Genomic DNA, 23,440 nt, shown 5'->3' on the forward strand with positions numbered 1-23,440 from the left:
TTTCCAGGTGAGAATTACAGGGTTTGTGGATTACGGAGAGAACCAAGCCTCCTTTATTTTTATTCTGTAAGGACCAAATTGATATTTACTTGCACAAGCCAAAGGCAAAAAAGGGCAGCCAGCTCTCCTAACAGCCATTTATACTTCCAAATGTGGTAGATTTATCAGAGTCTAAAATGGCAGGAAGAGAACTCAGGATGTGATATGTCAGAGATAAGTTCTGTGTTGTCCCAAAGAGAGTGTCCTATGGTTAGAAGCCCCTGTCCCTTGCTGGAAGGGAGATTTAGTTAAGTCATAGAGAGGCCACAGAGTCAAGGGGACAATGGCTGACCCGGTCTCTCTCAGGAACTCCCAATACAGGCCCGCAAACAAGCTCAGAAGCAACTACACGGAAGCAGCCTGGAGCCGTGGTTGCCGCAGAGGTTGACCAGTCTCTCAGAGCCCTTGGCATGGTAAGCCCCAGGCACTGATTTGTCAACAAAAGGCTCCAAACTCCTACAGAGTTTCTCATTAGATTCTTCAGCTCTTGGTCAAACTTAACACGTGTTTACCAAGGTCACAGCCCAGCAATGAACCAGATACCTCCTCATCCATCCCTTGAGGGTAGGAGAAATAAATGTTGGGTAAGAAACAACGTTGAGGACCTAATTTATAAAAGCAAAAAGGACAATCTGTCTTGTGGCAGGAAAGACCTGCCTCATGCCCAGGGTAATTGGAGACCCACAGGACCCCGACTGCATTGGGGATTGCAGATCTGTGTACACGGGGGCTGCCAGCATCTATACCCTCTGCTTTTTGAGTCAGAAGCTGGTTCTGTCCCATCACTTTGGCAACTCAGCATGGCCAGTGGCTAAAGGTCTTCTTAGGAGCCAGTACAGTTATGGGCAAGATGGAGCACGCTGGCATTTTCAACATGAAAAGCAACAAGGCTGGAATATGCTCAACCTCTTGGTTCACCCTGTGACGTTGGACAGGAGCCAGATCCTTCCATCAGAGGCAGGGCAGCAGGAGAAGAGCATCAGGCAGGCTCTCAGAACCCCAGGAACCCTGAGGTCCCCTTGGAGGCAGGGAGTCCAGCACTCTTGGTCCCTCCAGCCCAGAAGCCGCATGTGTACTTGATGCCAGGAACAGAAACACGTGTATGGGCAGATGGCCTCTGAAGCCCTGAAAGCATCTCCTGCTTGGGAAATGACAGCAGAGCCTCGCAGGACAAGGGGTCCCGCAGAGAAATACGGAGCAGCTGAGAATGGAAAGAACAGCTAGGTTCCTAGGCAGGTATTCAGGGCAAGAGGCAGAGGTTCCCATCTCAGAGCTCACCACTGGCAAATCATAACAGCAAAAAGGCCAACAGCTTGAACTTCAAAACCATTAAGAACAGCTACCCAGCCCCAAGACTGGGAAAGCAGGTGCAATCAAAGGCTCAGCCAATATGGACCAAGGATCCCCTCAGAAGTTGCTGGTAAAGTCCAGAAATATGAGGACTTCTTTGGCTGCAGAGAGGCTCGGTCAAGATAAAGTCTACAGGACAGAGGTGAAAACAGGGTCAGGGTGAGCCAGAGAGACAGGAAGGCATCAGCCAGACTTAGGTCTCTCTTAGGTCTCCTTCTCCATTTCTCCCCACACTCTGTGGATTCACACCGCTGCTAGGAAAATATTTGGGATTTCTGACATTCAAAGGGCGCCTTAGTATTAGCGTGCTCTATATGTCATTGTATGGTGCCTTGGTCACAACGACAAAAACTGAAGCTCAGAGTCTCTGGTGGAAAACACAAAGCATCTTCAGAAGACCTGCTCAGCCTGCACGTTCTGCAAAGAAACTGGTGCCAAGAGTCCTTCTGAGACTCAAGTGCTTACGAGCGGCGACTGCTAGGTGGTGCAGGAAGGTACCATTTCTAAGCTAGGTGAAAACTCAAATCAAGAGTCCTGGGGTCCTTCCTGGTGCATGCTTGGCATAAAGGTTAAGAACAGTGCTCGTGAAATTCCTAACGAAACGCAGCAGGCTGATTTGGTTTCCACCATTATGTCGTTGACAGGAAGCAGGAGACTGGTAGTCAGGGAAGAATGACAGTTTGGGGATTCGTATGATGACAATTAGCCAAGTTCTGCGCTGCTTCTCTTTACAAAGAAAACTTCCCTTCTCTTTGCTCTTGGAATGCCATGTTAGAAGAGAGATATTTCCATGGCAACCACATACACATTTAGTGATGTGTCACTAAATTTGTGAGTGCACAAAGGCACATTAGGAGACTTTTTGAATGTGGCAAGAGAAATAGATTTTCATAATTGAATGTTGCCCTCAAGTAGAGTTTACCATTTGCTGAAAGCTGAGGCTGCAGCCAGAGATGCTAACTCTGCCTCGTCAGAATGGAGGCTCGACCCCAAAATCTCAGCTTTAGATGAGGGCTGTCTGAGAGGCTGCTGCCCAGAAAGGGGCCTAGACAGATGGGGCACAGAGCTGGGGGGCCAGGATGGCCTTGGCAGAGGCAGGGAAAACAGATCCATCTCACTTTTTTTTTCTTTTTGTGGTACGCGGGCCTCTCACTGTTGTGGCCTCTCCCGTTGCGGAGCACAGGCTCCGGACGCGCAGGCTCAGCGGCCATGGCTCACGGGCCCAGTCGCTCCGCGGCATGTGGGATCTTCCCGGACCGGGGCAGGAACCCGTGTCCCCTGCATCGGCAGGTGGACTCTCAACCACTGTGCCACCAGAGAAGCCCCCATCTCACTTTTGACGAGAGCCTGAAGAGAGGGAGAGCTACCTGCATGAGAATCAGACACCACCCTGATCCTTCCCCAGCACCTCATGACCCCTAGACTATCATCTGTTCTACCAAAGAGAGTACAGGAAAAGATTAGCACCAGTATCAGACAGCTTCCCTAAGAAGAACAAAATAAAAAGAATGCTGAATCTAGAGCCAGAAGTCCCAGGTGGGTGTCCTAGTTCTGTGTCTTCCTAATCATGGAAATTCGAAAACCATTCTTTTTCTAAACCTCAATTTGTAAATGGGGAATATGCTTCCTGATTACCAGATGCTTCAAGGAGGCAGCGGATGTAGAAGTATCACTATAAAACTGTAATGCTGGGGCTTCCCTGGTGGCGCAGTGGTTGAGAGTCCGCCTGCCGATGCAGGGGACACGGGTTCGTGCCCCGGTCCGGGAAGATCCCACATGCCGCGGGGCGGCTGGGCCCGTGAGCCATGGCCGATAGGCCTGCGCGTCCGGAGCCTGTGCTCCGCAACGGGAGAGGCCACAACAGTGAGAGGCCTACGTACCACAAAAAAAAAAAAAAAAAAAAACTGTAATGCTGATAAACTATAACACTGTTTATAGTTGGCACTGGCTTGGCCCATGTACCCCTAAGGGGACCTCTGCCAGATGCAGCCTGGGCTCCCAGAGCGTGGTTATGTAGAAGGGGCCACCCCAACTCTGTTTGTGCCCATTGGGGCTGCTGTGGGTTTATGGTGGCCTGACTCCAAGTCTCTCCAGGAGCTGGTACAGCAAGGGTGAGAGTACAGCCCTGCAACACCTCCCCAGCCCCAGAGGCTCTGATGTTGGCTTTTCTGGTCCTCCCTGGCCGCACACCTACCCTAGGTCCTAAGACAGTCAGTACAGCAGTCAGAAGGCCTCAAAATTCAATTCTACCTACCTGCCACCCCTCCCCCAACCTCCTTATTCTCCCCATTACTCCTTCCCACTCAAACTAGACCTTGGCCTCCATGTTTCAAGGAAAGAGAAGCCACCACTGGAAAGCAAACAAGAGAAGCTAAATTTTGCCTTTTGAGTTTCCAAGGGCATGGGTCCTAGCAATGAGAAGTTTTCAAGAATAGTTTTGACCGCATGTGATTCACTTCACATGCTTGATTCAGAACTCAACCCCAGATGCCTCTGCCTTAGGAGAGCAGCATTGCTTCAGGGTAAGAGATAGCACCTCCATACTGGAGCCCCATGAAGTGCCCCTTTCCCCCATCACAGCACTCCTTTCCTGCCACCCTCACCTCCCTCCCATCAGCCTAATCTATGAGCTGGGCTTGGGCCTGCCTCCTTGTTCTACTTGTAACCTGTCCTCCCTGAGGTGAGGACACACTCTGCCACCATCCCAGGCTCAGGGTCTAACACTTTCCACTCACAGACACCACCCGGATCAGCCCTCCTGAGCCCACCACGTGGTCCTTCCACTGCCCATGGCACTGCCCCGTACACTTCCCGTCACACACGTCCACCACACTGGAGAGGCGCAACCACCTGTGAGGGCCAGGCCCTGGCCTGCCCAGCTGCACTTGTGAACTCTGTCCGAGTTCCCAGGCCTTGCGGCCCCTCCCTGCTCACTTCTGATGCCCCTGGTCCCAGCTCCCCTACACTGAGGCTCACCCCAGATAACTACTTTGGTTTATGCCAGAGGGGTTGGCACACTTGGCTCCAAAAGTCACCACCTCCCCTCATACTGCTGATGAGAACATAAACATTTCCACAGTTTTCTGCTGTGGAAAACTGGCGATTCCTCAATAAGTTAAACATAGAATTATCATATACCCAGTATTCCACTCTTAAAAGGATTGAAAACACATGTCCACCCAAAAAAGAGTACATGAATGTTCATAGCAGCGTAATTCATAATAGCTAAGAGGTAGAAGTATCCCAAATGGCCACCAACAGGTGAATGGATAAACAAAATGCGGTATATCCATTCAATGGAATATTATTCGGACAGAAAAAGAAATAAAATTGACACATGCTACAACATGGATGAGCCTTGAAAACATCATAAAGGCCACATATTGTATGATTCCATTTAGGTAAAAGGTCCAGAATAGAAAAATGCATAGAAACAGAAAGCAGATTGGTGGTTGCCAGGGGCTGAGGTGGGGGTGGGAGATGGGAAGTGGCTGCTCAGTGGGTATAGGGTTTCCACTTGGAGGGATGAAAAAGTTCCAGAATGAGATAGTGGTGATGATCACACAACACTGTGAATGTACGTAATGCTTCGGAATTGTAAGCTTTAAAACGGTTAAAATGATCAATGTTATGTGTATTCTACCTGTAATTAAAAAAAATGTCACCACCTCACAGAGCAGTGCATGCAGTTCCTTGGTGCCCCCAGCAGCCTCTGCAGCCTTGCTAAGACTTTGGGGTCTCCGGAGCTCCAGGACTGGAGAGGGGGTGCTGGACTGGGCCCCCCAGGGGGCAGCACTGCAAATGTGCACTGAGTCAGGGAGTTGGACACTTTCACCTTAGCTGGTGGGGCTGCTACAACCAACATAAACACTCTATGAGCACGGGCACAGACGAAGGAACAGGAACTCACTTCAGCTTTCAGAGCCTCTCTGAGGAGGCTGAACAACCCAACCCAGGCTGCTGTTGAAAACACGGTGACCATGAGGGAGAAAGACATCACACACCTTTCAGTCCTGCGACGATAACTATAAACCTGCATTAGCCAGCACTGGCCGCATCGCACCTATTATCCTAGGAGGATGAGCAGACCTAAATATTCAGACTGTAAGATGCTCAAACCACCACAGGAAAAGTCAGAATGATTTGGCCAAGGCGGAAAAAGCCAGGACTACCAGGTTGCAACCAGACAGGGACTGCTTTGAACCAGAGCTTTCAGGATTTCTTCTAGATGTACGGTCCAGCCTATTTTCAATCCCAGGCTGAGGCCAGGACACAGGGCATCTTATACAGCACTGGTGGGGCTCAGCTCTCAGGAGAAAGTCTGGAAGGGTGGCCTGGGTGAGAATGCCACTTAGACATGCTTTAGATGGCAGTTTCAGCAGGGACTTTGGCAAATGACCCTCCCTTTAGTGGTCAGGGGCTTCGTTTCAAGAGAACACTCCCATTGGAGCAGAGATGCTGGCCACAGGCTGAGAAGAACGTGGTGGGATCTGGTCACCACTTATGGTCACAGGGAAAAGACAAAATGCATTGTCACCACTCCACAATGTGTTCCTTTCCTCCACAGCAGTGAAGATTAAATCGTGCCTCCTCCCCCAACACGTGGCCTCCTCCTTCACTGAGGAAGGAGCTGGCCTGTGAATCTTTAGTGTGTGGTCAGGCCAGAGGATGCACACACCCTATTTCTAGAAAGGAGATGAAGGAACGGCTCCCCATGTCCTGCTATAAGGCTGAGCTCACTCGGCATCAGGCCGGGAAAGAGCCACACACCATCCTCACCTTGGCTCTTGGGCTCTCAATTGGAAATCAAAGAGCAGATAGCTCAGAACACCAGCTCTTTTTAGCAGAGGCCCTGATATACAATCAGAAAACAAAGGGGAGAGACAGACTCTCTAATCTTCGATGCCAGCAAGGAAGGAAAGCCGAGGGGTCTGTGACCAGTGAAGGCAGTGCTCTGAAGCCAGGAGGTGGTTGAGGAAGAGAGGAAACTAAAGGCAGGCCTCTCAGGAAAGGGCACCGGGCTGCTAGCCCACATCAGCCCAGGAGCTGCGTACAGGGCTCAGCGGGCAGCCAGGCATGGCAGAACCACTGGTGAAAGGAAAAAGGAAGCTCTCTTGGTCCCTCGGCCACCTGCCTCTATCTGCTCCCCAAATCTCTGTTCCTTCTCTAAAACACTTATGCTCCTGGAGGCTCTGACCCTTGTGCCTCTCTGTCCAGGCTTTCCTCGAATGGCTTTGCGCTCAAGTCTTCACCCCCAGCACTCCATCCTTCTAAATCCGCATCTCCTGTGCCATCACCCCAACCAGTCCCAAACCAGTATTTCCAACCACCTGGATTTCACAGGCATATCATTTTTATTTTGTCTGGAATTCAACTCATCTCCCCCTCCCAGGATTTCTCACTGTCCCCACTTCCTGATGTCCCCATTGACCCCAGGTAGAAACCTTGGCCATTCCAAACTTTGCCTTCCACATCCACACCTGGAACACCCCCCCCAGATCCAGCACATGGAGCCTCTTGCTCTCCGAGGAGCCCACTACGCCTGGTATTCTCCACATTTGCCTGAAACACCAACCTTTCCCCCAAGCTCACCTCAAGTTGATGTGACTCCCAGCCCTTTGTTCACCCCTTGATTTGGGCACCTCCATGGTGTTACAACTGTGTACACACACACACACCTGTCGCACCCTGCCTAGATGTGGTACTCAGGAGACAGAAGCCTCATCTTTGCATCCTCAGCATCTAGGGCATTGCCTGGCAGGCGGTAAGAACAAGGTGAGTTCTCTGGAAAAGTTGAGCTGGAATAAAACACACAAGCAGCAAGTAGTTAATATTCCTCTCGCTGTGTATCAGCTCAACTACATTCTTTCATAAGGTCTGGTTTGGACCTGTTTGACAACTAGATTTCCAACACAAATCTGCTCTGCAAATTCCAGCAATCACATGAAGGCGGTTTCTAGAACAAAAATGACAGGGGAAAAAAACAGCAGCTAAAAGGAGGAGGACTGAGGATTGCATCAAGAGAAAATGAAGGGAGAGGACGTTGGGCCCAGGGAAGCCCCAGACCCTCTCCAAACTAAGGAATGGCATCCACCTGGGAGGGCCGGAAGAGAGGGACCCATGCAGAAATGCCTCAGCATCTAATTAAACATTTTAGACTCTACTGCACACGAGAAAGAAAACTACGTCCCCCACGGAACCCTGATAAATGAGTCGTTTCCAACCAATCTATCACCATGGCATCTGGGCACCTCAGGAAGATGAAAATAAGACCAATACATAAATGAAAACCAATATACAAACAATCGTCTCCCCACACAGGCCTCCAGGAAGCCACAGCTACAGCCATCTGCCAAGTTCCACCCTCGTCACTGCTTCCTGCAGCCAGAGGCCTCTGAGTAAGCATGGTTTACCATAAGATTTAGCAACAGAAGGAAATTTCTTCTCTGAAGTCTGCCTCTCCATTAATGCTCCTACACTAAATGCCCACTGCTTGAAGCTGGAATGAAATAAGTTTGGCAGGAATAGGACTTGTTCTATATGCCATGTCAGCCACACAATTTGCTAGAAATAGTTGGGGCAACTTGACGCAGGTTGAGAATTCAGAGGTTTCTTGCATGGAAACAGAGCTCTCGGGGGCGACCATCACTAAGCCGTGGGAAGGATGCTCACACTCATCTATGGCATAGTCTCACCTCCTGCAGCTTCCACGCGGAGGTGGCCTGGGTAGATTTGATCTGATCCACCCAGAACAGCACTTCTCAGGTTCAGTAACATCCAGCACCTGCCAAGGCAGTGATGCTATGAAACTGCAGCATTGCTGCCCTGCATCTGAACACCTGGGACTGGGTTCAGTTCTTTCACTTCTTCATTATCTGTTGCCTGAGCATCTGTTACTTGATTTTAGGGCCCAAGCAGCCATGTGAAAGGCTACTCTGTTAACTGGAAAGGGGCAGAGGCAGCCATAGGAGGGAGGTTGATGGCCTTTTGGGAAATCAACTTCTGGACAAGCAAATATTTTCATTCCAGATGTTTATGTTCTGCCTGCTTCCCCCCCAAAAATCTAGGTGGGACAGGCAAATATTTATGCAGCTAACCAATGCTTCCCTTCCTCTATGCATCCATATGTAGTGGGAAGTGATTCTGATGCATGACACTATCAAGCTATAAACTTTCTTAAAGCCAGAGACTCATCTCTACTTTTCCTTTAGCTCACATAGCTTTCAGTGAATAACTGAGGCTCAATAGATAGTGTTTCCAAGATTTTTTTCTTAAAATTTTAATAAATGTATGACTTCTCTTGATGTTAACGTTATATGTTCTTAACACTGGAAAACTGTTTTAATTGAGTCTTTTCTCTAGCTCATTTTTTTTTTCTTACCTGATCCTGGTTTAGGTCTTAATAAATATAGACAATTTCCAACCTCTTCCATAAGTGGGTAAAAGGGAAATATAGCCAGAAAGGAGATAGAGCTTCGCTGAAGACAAAACTGCAATAGGAGAGTTCTAAAGCATAGCTGTACATTAGAATCATCTGGGAAGTGTTTAAAAATCCCAACGCTCGGGCTTCCCTGGTGGCGCAGTGGTTGAGAGTCCGCCTGCCGATGCAGGGGACATGGGTTCGTGCCCCGGTCTGGGAAGATCCCACATGCCATGGAGCGGCTGGGCCCGTGAGCCATGGCCGCTGAGCCTGCGCGTCTGGAGCCTGTGCTCCGCAATGGGAGAGGTCACAGCAGTGAGAGGCCCACGTACCGCAAAAAAAAAAAAAAAAAAAAAAAAAAATCCCAACGCTCAGGCTGTACTCTAGACCAATTAAATCAGAACCTCTGGGATAGGAACTCAGGCATCAGTAGTTACTAAGTTCCCCCAGGTGATTCCAGACTGCAATCAAGGTTGGAATCCCTGTTCTAAAGATTCATGAGACCAGTTCTTTTGAATGTCTACCAAGACTATGACAATTTCTACATTATTTCATCCCAAAGTGAAAACTCTTCTTCTAAATTGTCACCCTTGAGCCCTCAGATAACATAATAGAAAGAACGTCAACCAAAGAGTCAGGAGAGGAGGTCTGAGTCAGTGCATCACAATTTAAATTGGCGGGGCCTGGAGCTGGTCACTGCCTTTGCAGGGTGTGCATTCTCTGAGCTATAAAATGGGATTATGGTCCATGCCGTGTATGCCACAAGGCTGTTGTGGGGATCAGCGAAACTCTTAACGGGATGCTAGGGCTCTACTAAGAATACACACAAGGAATCTCTGATCTGATCTGTCCACGAGCGGGTAGGTATTAGCCCAGTCCAGGCCCCACTCCCCTCCAAGCAGGCCCCCTGGAAATTCTCCCTGGGAGAATTTAAAAGACCATGGATGGTACAGGGGCCAGAGAGTCAGAAACCTCTTTTCTAACATGCAAGAACACTTTAACTCCAGGGCTGACAAACCAGAATTTTGCTCCCACTGGTGCCAAGTTGAAGAGCCCTTTACTCAGAGCACAGAGAATCTAATTATGCCTTAATCTAATCCAGTGCCTAATCACAGAAAATGTCTAATGTTGTTTGTCTCCCTCAGTCCCATCTGGATGGACACCACTCTGCTACCATTCTTAGTTACTCAAGGATCAGTAATCAGACACAGAGCTCCTACCATGATTATAGGGTGGCTATTATACAAGACCACCTCTGAGACTACATCAGTGTGAAGTCTCTGCCCTTTACGTAGTTATACATCCCAAAAGGCCTGTATCTGAAACTGCTCGAGAAGTCTTTAAACTGAGCTGCTATTTTTCTGTCAAAACATGAAACTTTCTCTATAAAGGGTTTCCTTATACTCTAAAGTAGCAAAATTGATTATATTTATCGGTTGTTCTCTAAAAGGTCCAGTTCTGAAAGCAAGAAACTTAGTCTTCTTTTCCCACTGATCCTAAGAATTAAAAACCAAGGCTACTCCAGAGCTGTGTAAGGTATGTGACAGGCATGGAGAATGGCTTCTGGGAGAGTTGGAAAGGGGGAAGATTTGCTGATTTTCGTCAAGAACACAAGTACAGAAAAACAAAAAAGGTGCCAAAATGTCTTCCCAGGAGATCAGCATTTACTTGGCAAAGTTTAGGTTTAACCTCTTAAAAGCTCATTCCAGGAATGAAAATGGGGGAGAGGGATCTTAAATAAGAGATTTGTAACTTTAATTCAACACTCCCACCCACCCCAAGTGAGACAAGTGAAATTAAAGGTAGCCTTTGCAATGAAACACTACACTTACTTCATATTGAACTTTCCTGAGTGAGGGAAGATAGGCGATCAGATCTCACAGAACAGTCCTTGGAAATCCTTCAGCCATATATATTTAGCTTCTGTCTGACCAGTAATCAGCAATTTGGACTATACAAATAGTTGGGTTTTTTTTAATGTGGGGATTTACAAACAAAGTTTAAAAAAGTAATCATTACCCTTAAGGTATGGAGACCAGAGAAAATATTTGACAGGTTAAAAAATCCTGAGAGGAAAGCTGCACTAATGGAGACTGCTGGAACATCACAGGTATCAGCAAATATTTCTTCTAACACCTAAAAGCAGATGAGCAAAAAATGCACAAATAGTTTAAGATGACATCAACCAGAAATTAGATACCCTTTGAGAATTACTGTATCTATTCAGGATATAATTTCAACAAAAAATTATATTTCATGCATCCAATACCAATTACCAAAAATAAATAGGAATCTTTAAATATCGAATCTATACAAAATATACACATTAAAGTTTGTGCACTTGATTCAGGAGTCTTCAGAGACTTACTCAAGTTCTACTTATTCGTACTTTACATATAATGCTAACAAGCTAGATTGAACGGTTTCCTAGCCATCTGCACGTTAGAAAATAGCAAAATAGGAAGAGTAGCGAATAAAGCAGCCAGAGGCAGGTATCCTGACAGCCAAAAGAAGTGACAGCTGACAGCCTAACAGAAAGAGGGGAGAAAAACTGCTTAAAAGCAGATGGGGGCTTCCCTGGTGGCGCAGTGGTGGAGAGTCCGCCTGCCGATGCAGGGGACACGGGTTCGTGCCCCGGTCCGGGAAGATCCCGCATGCCGCGGAGCGGCTGGGCCCGTGAGCCATGGCTGCTGAGCCTGCGCGTCCAGAGCCTGTGCTCCGCAACGGGAGAGGCCACAACAGTGAGAGGCCCGCGTACCGCAAAAAAGAAAAAAAAGCAGATGAATCTAGAATCTCAAAAAAGGAGCATTCACAATGTTTGGCATAACATTTAAAAAAATGACTAGTGTTACATGAAGATGTAGGAAAATATGACCCATAACCACGAGAGAAAACAGTCAACAGGGACAGACCCAATGATGACAAAGATGTTGGCAAAAAAAGACTTTTTGAAAAGCTACTACAAATATGCCTTAGGACTTCAAAGAAAATCTGGAAACAATGAGTGAACAGATGTGAAACATTGGAGAGCCCAAAACAATGAAAAAGGTCCAAATGGAAATTCTAGAAGTAAAAAAATAACTGAAAATTAAAAATTCACTGGGTGGGCTTAACAACAGATTAGATACTACAGAGGAAAAGTTCAGTGAAATTGAAGATGGGTTAATATAAATTATCCACACCAAAGCACAGAGATAAAGACTGAAAAGAAAATGAACACAGACTCAGTGACTTCTAGGAAAATATCAAGCAAATTAACTTTTATGTAATTTGAGTTCTAAAAGAAAGACAGATTAGGGTAGGAAAAATATTGAAAAAATATGGGCCAAAATTTTTCCAAACTTGAAGAAAAATATCAACCTATAGACACAAGAAGCTCAACAAGCCCCAAGAAGGACAAACAATCACATCCACATTTAGGCACAGCATAGTCAAATGACTTAAAAATAAAGAGAAAATCTTAATAGCATCCAATGGGAAGGGAAAGACATTACATGCAGGGGAATATACTCTAATGTCTTATCAGAAACAATGCAAGTTACAAGACAATGGGTCTTTCATGTAAAAAAAAAGGGCGGAAATGTCAACTTAAAATTCTATATCAAGCAAAAATATCCTTTTAAAAGGAGGGCAAAATAGAGAGACTTTCAGAAAACAAAAGCTGCAAGCATTTGTCACCAGTAGACCTACACTAAAAGAAATGTTCAGAGGAATTCAATTTATAGATCCAAGGCAAATCCAATCAGAATCCCAGCAGGAGTTTTCATAGAAACTGACATGCTTGTTCTCAAATGTAGGCAGAAATGCAAAGGACTTATAATAACTAAAGCCATTTTGAAAAAGAAGTTCAAAGATGGGGAAATCATGCTATCTGTTTTTAAGACTTACTATAAAGCCCCAGCATCAAGACAGTATGAACTGAAACAAGGACCTACTGTATAGCACAGGGAACTATATTCAATATCTTATAATAACCTATAATGGAAAAGAATCTGAAAAAGGTTATATATATATCTGAATCACTTTGCTGTACACCTGAAACTAACACAACATTGTAAATCAACTATACTTCAATAAAAAACTTTAAAAAAAAACAAAACCCAAAAAACCCCAGGAAACAAATAGCAAGATGGTTGGCTTATTACTCAGCCATAAAAAAGAACAAAATAATGCCAATTGCAGCAACATGGATGGACCTAGAGATTGTCATACTGAGTGAAGTAAGTCAGACACAGAAAGACAAATATCATATGATATCACTTATATGTGGAATCTGAAAAAAAGGGTACAAATGAACTTATTTACAAAACAGGAGTAGAGTCACAGATCTAGAAAACAAACTTATGCTTATCAGGGGATTAGGCGGGATGGGGGGGGAGGATAAACTGGGAGCTTGGGATTGACATATACACACTACTATATACAACATAGATAACTAATAAGAACCTACTGTATAGCACAGGGAACTCTACTCAATACTCTATAATGGCCTATATGGGAAAGAATCTAAAAAAATAGTGGAAATATGTATATGTATAACTGATTCACTTTGCTGTACACCTGAAAGTAACACAACATTGTAAATCAACTACACTTCAATAAAAATTTTTTTAATTAAAAATACAAAAATAAAAAATTAATGATAGAAAAAAATGAACAATAACTCTAAAAAAAGACGGTTAGCTTAAACACACTCATACTAATAATTACACTAAAAAAAAGATAGTATGAATTGGCATAAAGACAAATCAATAGAACAGAAGTGTCCAGAAATACAGCTACATACATATAGTAAATTAAGCTAACATGGCATCAAAGCAATTCAATGGGGAAAAGAAAGCTTTTTCAACAAATGGTGCTAAACAACTGGACATTTAAATGAAAATAAAGAACCTCAACCCCTACCTCACACCATATACAAAAATAATTTGAAGCAGATGAGAGACCTAAATGTAAAAACTAAAATGATCAAACTTCTGGAATTAAAAGGAGACTATCTCATGACCTTGGGGTAGACAAAGAATTTTTTTTTTTAAGTACACACAAAAGCACTAACCATAAAAGAAAACATTGATACACTGGACTTCATCAAAATTTAAAACTTCTGCTCTTTGACTGACACTATTAAGAAAATGAAAAGACAAACCATAGAGTATGAGTATATACATCTGACAAAGGACATATCCAAAATGAGCAAAGGATTTCTAAAGTTCAATAAGATAATAAACACTCAATTTTTTTTAATTTAAGAAAGGGGGGTAAAAGATCTGAATACAGACTTAAAAGGAAGATAAAGAAATGGCAGATAAACATATGAAAAGATGTTCAATATCAATAGTTAAAAGGGAAACAAAAATTAAAACCACAATTAAGGGGACTTTTCTGGTGGCACAGTGGTTAAGAAGCTCCCTGCCAATGCAGGGGACATGGGTTCAAGCCCTGGTCCAGGAAGATCCCACATGCCGCAGAGCAACTAAGCCTGTGCACCACAACTACTGAGCCTGCACGCCACAACTACTGAGCCCGTGTGCCACAACTACTGAAGCCCATGCGCCTAGAGCCCATGCTCCGCAACAAGAGAAGCCCACGCACCACAACGAAGAGTAGCCCCTGCTTGCCACAACTAGAGAAAGCCTGCATGCAGCAATGAAGACCCAACACAGCCAAATATAAAAATTAATTAATTAATTTAAAAAAAACCCCACACAATTAAGGGACTTCCATGGTGGTCCAGTGGGTAAGACTCTGCATTCCCAATGCAGGGGTTCTGGGTTTGATCCCTGGTCAGGGAACTAGATCCTGCATGCATGTCGCAACTAAGAGTCTGCATGCCGCACCTAAGAAGCCCTCATGCCACAACTAAAGATCCTGCACGCCACAACGAAGATCCGGCATGCCTCAACTAAGACCTAGCCCAGCCAAAATAAATGAATGAATGTATAAATAAATAAATATTTTTAAAAAAACACCACAATTAAATATCACTAGACATCAAATATCATGGCTAAACCTAAAAAGGTGGACAATACCAAGTGTTGGTGGAAATGCAGAACTCTCAACACTTTGCTGGTGGGTCTAACTACTTGGGAAAAGTGTTTCCAGTTTCTCATAAAGTTAAACATACATTTACTCTATGAACCAACAATTATACTCCTAGATATTGCCACAAAAGAAATGAAAATATACCTAAAGAATTGTACATAAAATGTTCATAACAGCTTGATAGCCAAACACTGGAAACAACCAAAAAGTCCAACCACAGGTGAATGGATAAACAAATTGTGGGATATTCATACAACAGAATACATCTCAACAATGAAAAGGAATGAAACACTGATACACACAACATGAATGAATTTCAAAAACATTAGCCTCAGTGAAAGAAGCCTTGCGCAGAATGGCATATATTGTACTACTCCATTTAGCTGAAGTTCTAGAACAGGTGAAACTAATCTCTGGCAACAAATCAAAACAGTGGTTGGGGGTGGATGATGGGAGACTGCTTGGGAAGGAGCAGAGGGAACTTTCTCAGATGATGGGAATGTTCTGTATCTTCATAGGGGTGTGGTTTATATGGTTTTCTGCAATTGTTAAAATTGAGCAAACTTTGTATTTAAGATCTGTGCATTTCCCCATATGTAAGTTATCCTGAGATAAATAGGTAGCACCTGCATCACAGGGTTGTTGTAAAAAAATAAGATGAGAACACAAAACACAGGCATTGAGAGGCTGGCAGTCTTACCTAAAGGACTCATCAGGTCCTATGGGACATGCGGTATTGCACAGTGGATTTTATGGTGACCCCAAGTCATGGCAGAGGTGGAACGAGGGGAGAAGAATCTACTATTATTCAGCCACTGAAAATGGTTGTTATTTAGTGAAAGGTATTTGCCTAGAAGTTTCGCCTGTAGAGCAGCTGACTCCCAAAGCATGCCAGGTGAAAGCATAATTATTGCTTACCTATTTAGGACACTAATCAGTACGCCCAAGTTTCTTCTGTAAAAGTTACCACTCTGGTACTGCACTAAAACAGATGGACAACCGCCCTAGTCTTAGCCTTTAATTAATGAAAATTCAGAGTTAAGAGACATACTCAGACCCCCTTGTGAGTAACAGCTGTTCTGACCACCTGCCTATTGAGTTTGGAGAGCCCTCAACCCAAATCTTAGAAAACAGCCTTCTCAAGGGAAGAAATACCTACAACTGGACCACCACACTGAGGCCACAGACTGCAGCTATGGTCTCCGTGGCTTCAGTTCTCTTTGGGGATGGGGACACCAAAAAACAGGTCTGACAGCGATCTCAGCCACACCCTGCCTTTAAGAGAAACAAAACCACACTGCCTTGGCTATTAACTAGCCCTCAGAGCCTAGTGGGGGTGAAAGAGGGAAGGGGAGTGGGATTGAGGTCCCTGAGTCCTCAGAAGTCCTTAAGGAATCTCCAGTTTTTTTCTTACCATTATCTGCCATGAGAATACAGAGTTTAAGAAGTCTGTTGTTTTCCCCAAGTTATGCAAATACTTGTGCATAAGGCCTTGGCCCCAGGTTAGTGGGAAATCAAGAACCAGAGCTTATTTGAACGAGCCTGGTCTTTTTGGACTGCAGATGCACAGAACTGGAATAATAATAATCCTTGGTTCATGACACTCATCCCTGCTCCAAGTATGGCCCCTCTTTTAAAGTTAATGTAATAAATGCCCATTATGCTCTCCTGAATCCTGTCCATAATACCCTTGTTAAGTCTTTCCTGACCTGTCTAAAGAAAGCAAGGCAGCGAGAGAATTTCCTGAAGTCCCCACCACCTCCCTTAGTGCAGACTTGATTTAGGATGCAGATTCAGGCACCTTCCCCATGCCAGAGACAGTACCCACAGGCTGGTTGCCCACCTAGATTACCAAACAGCTTCCCTGCATGGGGCTTTCCAATCTGCGAGCCTGATTTATTTTCTTCAGTAAGAGAAAAGATGTAAGTCCCTTGGAGCAAAGTATGCCTGATATATATCACAATATTTATTTTTTGGTGGAGTAATGGATCAGTCTTCGGGAAAAGCTAGAGAAAAGGCATTTCTTGAGCTCAGATGTAAATCAGTCACTCTGAAAACTGCAGGGGAATCTATGTTCTTACCCCCTTGCTAAGTGTGAAATAAGCAGCTGACTTTTAAAGGTCATTGTACTATTTGTTTCTAAAGCTAACACTAAAGACAGAGCTAAGGAGGTGAGGCCTGAGAAGCAATTGCTCTTGGAATGCCTGCGCCGAGTCCCTAAAATAATGGTGCAGCTCACAATGAAAGCAGAGATTCACCTAACCTGTGGGTGTTAAGTCATACACCTGGTGGGGACAAGGTCTAAGCTTTGGTCTACATGCAGTGCTCAGTTCTAAGGAAGAAGAATGAAGTGAATAGCTGGGTTTATGATGTAAGGGTCTCCCAAGGGACCTGTCCGGTTAATATAGGGCAATCTTCCTGTCTATATTAAATGTATCATAGAGCAGGACAAGAAAGAAACTGAAGGACAAGGAGGAAAAATCTTCAGAGGATTTTCAACTGAAACAGAGCTCTTCGAAGGAAAGCTATTTAAATCTGAGGTGCTCCTAATATTAATTATCCTGAACATCTCACAGCCTCAGATTCACATGCTACAAAGAACACAAAGCCTTTTAATTTTTCTACCTGTCCCTGGGACTAGCAGTGATAAATCAGATATACAGAGAAACCACACATGACTAACGAACCAGCCCATTAATGGGGAGCAAAGATCATTTGCCAAGATGACTTATTCAGACATAGTCACATATCACAACGAGCAATATCCTGGAGGCTTAACACAGCAGACATGGAAGGCAAGAGCTGGGGCACTCCCTGCCAAGTCTCAGAGACTCCGGGGTGACTCGGGCATCCTCCAGATGCCTGCTGTCCAGGCATGAAAGATTTTACTCACGGCTGCCACCTCTCCAGTCCCTTTAAGTTAGACTTGCACTTGGAAAATGACTGCAACTTCTAAAAGGCTTCTCGGGTCACAGAGCCAAGCCCCCAAACCTTGCTGTGGCCCCTACTCTATGACTCTTAGAATTCCCTGTACCCTCAGGAAGAAGACCCAGCTTCTGCCACCAGTAACCTTAACTGTTAGTTTATAGATCTTTCCTGTAGCCACTCTGGGCTCCAACTAAGTGTCATATCCTATTCTAGGTGCTTGGGCAGATCCATAAACAAAACAGTAAACTGGTGGGAGCGAGGGACAGAAAAGGCTCTCCTAAATGCCAGTCTCTTCATTTTATCACGAAAACTGAGGCCCAGTGATAAACAGGAATTTTCCCCTGAGGCCAAGGTTGATGGCATGGCTAGGACTTGAACCCAGGTTGGACACTCAGGGCGACTGCCACATACAGTGGTGCATAAGGGCACTGGGCAGAGGGGACGGGGATGGGGGTAAAATTCAATCCACATTCTTCCTATGGGCTAGGGGCAGCCCCACTCCAGTGCTAGGTTCTCACAGCCCTACTCCGCCCAATTCCCTTTAACAAAAGCTCCCTTCATTGAAGGGACAACTGAGGTGCTCCAGATCAGCAACCAACCATCATTAGTAGGACACAACATGGTTTGAAACCTTTCACTGGGATGTAACCCTGACAAGCTATTCACTCCCAACTTTTGTCATGTGTGAGAAAAGTCTATTGAACTTGAAAAGAAACCCACCTATGACCAAGGTCCCCTAAAATAATTATAACAATAATTTCCTATATTATCATCAGATCTGAAAGGAAAGGCTGCTAGCAAGCCGTTTCTCATTCTCACCAACCCCTTTACTCTCCATGATCCCAAGAGGAGGGTCTATCACTGTTCAATCCCATCTCTAAAGCTCAATATGGGTGAGAGGAATACTTAACTTAATCAACTATGTGAATATCTACTCTTGACTAGGTGCTAGGGATACAACAGTGAACACCATCACCATCACCAACAACAACACAACATTTTCCCTGACTTCATGGAACTAACATGCCGAAAACAGAGCTGGGAAAAGCCCAGCTGCTAAGGAGTCCCTGGCCAGACTGGCAGTCTACTTAGGGGCCAGGTCTGGAAGCAAGAGTTTTGTGACCAGCCTCTTCCCCCCTCTCTCATCCCATTTTACAGAAGGAAAAATAAGGTCCAGGATGGAGAGGAGGTAGCTTGTCCAAAGTCAGACAGTTGAGCTGAGACTCGAATCAATGTCCTCTGGGTTCCCCTTTCCACCACACTGCCTCCTCCAAGGTTCCAAAATTGCGAACTGAGGAGAAAATGTTGGTTCTAGTGACAGATTGTTTCCTGATGTGTCTACACCCAGAACATGCAGCTTCAACCCATCTTATCAGCTGAGACCTTGAGCCCATGACCATCTCTCAAACTAGAAGGTTCATAAGTATACTTCACTGATCTAGAGCCCAAGTGTCCAGTCTTTATTCACTCTCATTTATCACCCTCTCTGAATCTCTCCTGAAGTTTACTTTTGCTTTAAAAACCTCATCTTATAAGAACAGAGCCCTTTTTATCTGATGCTAGCTGTCCCTCTGCTCCTGGGGTCTAATCAATCCATGTCTGGAAAAAAAACAAGCCAGAGAGGAAAGCAACAGCCCCTTTTATGAAAACAGGCACCTTTTTAAAATGATCTACCCATGGGCATGGCACAGATAGAAATTTAAATGAGAAGGAAATAAAGACATCCTCCAGCAATTGTCAAATGCATTTCTCATCAGGTGGGACACCAGAGAAGTTAACTCTGTGTTAACAGCTAAAACAAATACTCTGCCCCACATTTTTTCAGGTTGTTTGGGGACCGGGGGAGGTCCAAACTCAAGAAGCCTGAAGAGAAAATGGGCTTCAAAATGTAATAGTGTACATAGTCCCGTCCCCTCCATTCTGAGGAGCTTAAGGTCTTCAAGATAGTAAGAGGGGGTTCATTGAACAACTGCAGGTATAGACAAGCGGGCTTCCAGCTACTACCAGGGGTGTACAGTGATGCCAGATAGAAAGATCCAGACATCTGGCAACCAACACAGACCTCCACTCATTGTGTTACTTTACATCCATCTGCAAAGCAGAGTCTCCACACCTCCCACCACCCCCAGCCTCTGCCCACAAGGGAGGTTCTCTTTGTATAGAGGGGCAGAACCTGGTCCCCCGCTAGCCAGCCCACCCTCCTTCCCATCATGGCTCCCAACCGCAGGCTCTCAGAAATGGGTCCCATATCTAGATGCAAATGCAGAAAGCACCTTTTGAAGAGGGCAGTAGGTAACTCTTAATCCTTTGGGGCATCCTTTTAAATATCTGATGGCAGCTCTACACCCCGTGAAAAACTGCATGCATATAGTTTATACGTAATTTCACTGCGGGTTACTGCCCTCCAAGGAAGTCTGAAAGGGTTAATGTTTTCAGAGGCAGCTTTAGGAAAGGGATCTGGGGTGGTTCAGGTGAGTATTCAACAACACAGCTCCTTAACCAGTGGGGGAGAAATGATGCCCCTTTCTTAGCCACTGCAAGTTCCAGGTTTCAATTAACCTTTGGGATTTCAATAAGAATTTGGAAACTGAGAGTGTGCGCTTGCACACAGGAAACAAGGACTCGTCTTTGTGGTTTCCTATAGAGACATCACAAAATGTCCAGTGATTGCTAGTTAAGATAGAGTCTCCACAGGGCTTAGCATAAAAGGCTGAGTAACAACAGCAGAGATAAGTAGAGAGAGGTGGGCGTTGGGAGACAGGATACACTGGACAAGGAGAGGAGGACAGCTAAGCTCTCCACTGGCTCTGAGCAGGTCTTGACAGGGCAAGTCCTGACTCTTGCTGCCTGCTCTCCCTGGAAATCAGGGCAGACTTGCTGACTGCTCTGCAGCAAACCAAGAAGTCCAGACAGAAGCAGTCCTTTCATTCTGGGTCCACGGGGATGGGGGGAGCATCCTTTCCTTTCTAGGGAGGAGACCCTGGCCCACTGCTTGCCCACAGCCCCCTCGTGGCCCGGGGGTGTCACTGCAGCCCCCTCTGCAGTGCTGGGCAAAAACCTCGCGCAGGCGGCTCCAACAGTAGGCAGCTCTAACAGGGGTTGAGCAGAACATTTAGTTATCAGTGGTGGCTTGGCAACTGTCTTCAAGCCACGGTGAGGCTGCGTTTGCTTTTGGTTTCTTAAATTAAGACTGAGATTCAGACTCAAAGTGATCCTTCTAACCCCTCTGGTACAATCCCTACAGGGAACAAATCCAAGACCTGCTATGCTAAGCCAATAACCTCAGAGCTTCTGTAACATTACCACCGCCTTAGTGATCATTGCTCCTTGCATCACATGCAATTACGTACAGTTGTTCCAAAGCTCAACAGAAACAGTTAGCAAGAATGCACAACATCCTCTGGCTTGTAGGTTGCTGGCTAGACTACAAAATACTTGCAGGTCACCAAATACCCCCCAAATCCTGGCTTTCTAGGTAGCAGATCCTAAAGGGGGTTGAGACATGTCACGATTTAAAGACACACAGTGAGAAAGAACATGGCTCTTGGCCCCTTCAAACAGAAAGGGTGTCCATTAATGAGCCTAACTAGCAACTCCACAAAAATCTTATTAACATCTCCACAAAGGGAGGGAGCAGGGCCCACCTGGGCTGAGGACTGGCCTGGAAAGACCAGAGTCTGGGGGTGGGGGAAAGTTGGTCCAGTGGTTCAGCTACCATCAGGGCTGGGGATGATTAACTGAACCCGGTAGTGGAAAATTGTGCACGCAGGAGTGAAGGTGGGAAGTTTGGGTGGAGGGAGGAGGGTATAGAGTGTGCCTGGAGGACCCAGAGTAGACCAGGGAGCCCGGGAGTGACTGGGCCCAGGGGAAATGGATGGAAGCACAAGAGGGTCTTTTCTTTTGTGCGGGGAGAAGAGTACTTACCTCCTTGATTTTCTCCCGCTGGCTTTGAACTAGGCTCTGGGGCTCCTTACTCTTGTCGGCCCTAGTGCCCAGGACCGGGTGGCGGAGGCGGCTCCGGAAGGCGTTGAAGTCAAAGCTAGAGGAGATGCTCCCCTCCTGCGGTCTGAGGGCCGTGGCGCCGCTGCCCCGGGCCGCTGTGGCCTCCTCCCGCGGCCCGGTGGGGCGGGTGCGCCGCAGCCACCCTTTCCTGCGGCGGGGACTGGCTTGGCTCCTGGGGTCGTCCTCACCTGGGGCTGGAGCCGCTGGGGCCGGGTTCGGAGGCGACTCCTGCTCGCGGGTCAGGGGGTGGCCGGCGACTTGGGCCACTGCCTCCAGGCCGGGCTGCTGGGTCCGGGGGGCCAGGAAGAGGCGCTTGAGGCGAGAGGAGTTTGGCAGCAGGAACAGGGCCCCGAAGCACAGGGTGACGAGGCCGGAGAGGAAGAGAAGGAAGAGGAACTTCTGCGGCAGCCGCAGCCCCCACGGGGAAGCCGGGACGAAGCCGGGCACTTTCCTCATGAGCATCGTTGCAGGGCACGGGGCTGGGGACAGTCAGATCCGGCCGGGCCCCTGAGGCCCTGGGAGTCCAGGCACTTGTCAGCAGGGGGCTCGGCGAAGAGAGGTCGTCGAGGGGCGCCGCCCGGGGTGGGGGTCCCTGAGGGTTTCGCCCTGCGGGAGCTGCTCCTGAAGTTCAGGGAGTTTGGAGCGAGTCCTCCTGCGCCGGGACGGGGGAGCAGCAGCCTCGGCGGGGCCCGGGCGAGCGAGGCGGCACGGCTCGGGGCCCGGGCCCGCAAGGGTCGACCGCGCGCCGCAGCTTTCCCTCCGGCCGCCGCGCGGCCCCTCCTCGCAGCGGCCGGAGCCCGCGCTTTCCCGCGCTGCGGCGGCCGCCGGGGCCGTCACATGCCGTCCGCGGCGCCCAGGCTGTCGGCGGGGAGGGGCGCACGCAGGCCTCGTCCCCGCGCCGAGCCGCCCTCAGCCCCTCGGCCCAAAGTTTTAGCCTCAGAAGTAGTTTCCAGAGGCGGGTCAGCTCCGGGGGAGAGGTGGCGGCGGGGCCGGCGTGTCAGCTGCGCTCCGAGAGCGCGCCGGCCCGGCCGGGTCGCGACAGTGCCGGGGCTTGGCTATAGGGACACGTCTACAACTTTGCTCCGTCGCAGAGCGGGCGCCGGGGAGAGAGGGCAGGCACTTCTGAGCTTGCGGAGCAGGGTCTTCCCGGGCCCCAGGGAGCGGAGGGATGACGGGCCCCCTGTCTGGAGCCCGGCGCCTTTCGCGACCCGCAACGGCGGGGCGGTTGCAGCTGCGCCCGGGAGTGCGGGCTCCCGCCCAGCCAACTCGGTAGGGCTCCGGGTTCCTGCTGGGATCACCTGTTCCCGGTCCCCGCCGGCTCCGCGGAGCGCGCAGTCCCGACTGCGCCTCCCCCGCCGCAGCTGGCGTCCTCACCGCGGCCTCTCCAGACGGGCCGCTGCTGCCGTAGACTGAGCCGCCGCGCCGCCGCCGCTGCCGAGCCTGCGCCCCACAGGCGCGCACACCACCCGGACGCCCCCGCCGCTGCCGCGGCAGCTCGGGTTTTCACTGAGACAGCACCCGCGGCCCCGCCTCCCGCCGGGCCACGCCCTCGGGACACGCCCACTGCGCGCCCCGCGGTCCACCTCCGCCGCGGCGCCGTAGCCAGGCCAATGGCCTCGCGGCTCGGGTAGGGAGTGCGGGGGCCTAAGCCCGGGTGGG

General features: G+C 47.6%; 1 protein-coding gene across 2 annotated transcripts in view; it reads right to left on the minus strand.

Annotated features, from left to right (window-relative positions):
- MAN1C1 (mannosidase alpha class 1C member 1) overlaps positions 1–22,243 on the minus strand; it is a gene marked incomplete at its 5' end in the record, with an annotated part of 135,263 nt that extends 113,020 nt beyond the window's left edge. The window contains one exon of one of the 2 annotated variants that reach the window (XM_081225284.1): positions 21,704–22,243. In XM_081225284.1, coding sequence (XP_081081410.1) covers positions 21,704–22,243 — 540 coding nt within the window. Of the gene's footprint in view, positions 1–7,067; positions 7,128–21,703 lie in introns of those variants that run through there. The other variant, XM_081225285.1, reaches the window with a different exon arrangement.
- Between the last annotated feature and the right edge of the window lie 1,197 nt (positions 22,244–23,440).

The sequence above is a fragment of the Mesoplodon bidens genome (assembly GCF_964165515.1).
Source record: "Mesoplodon bidens genome assembly, chromosome: 2".
Classification (NCBI taxonomy): domain Eukaryota; kingdom Metazoa; phylum Chordata; class Mammalia; order Artiodactyla; family Ziphiidae; genus Mesoplodon; species Mesoplodon bidens.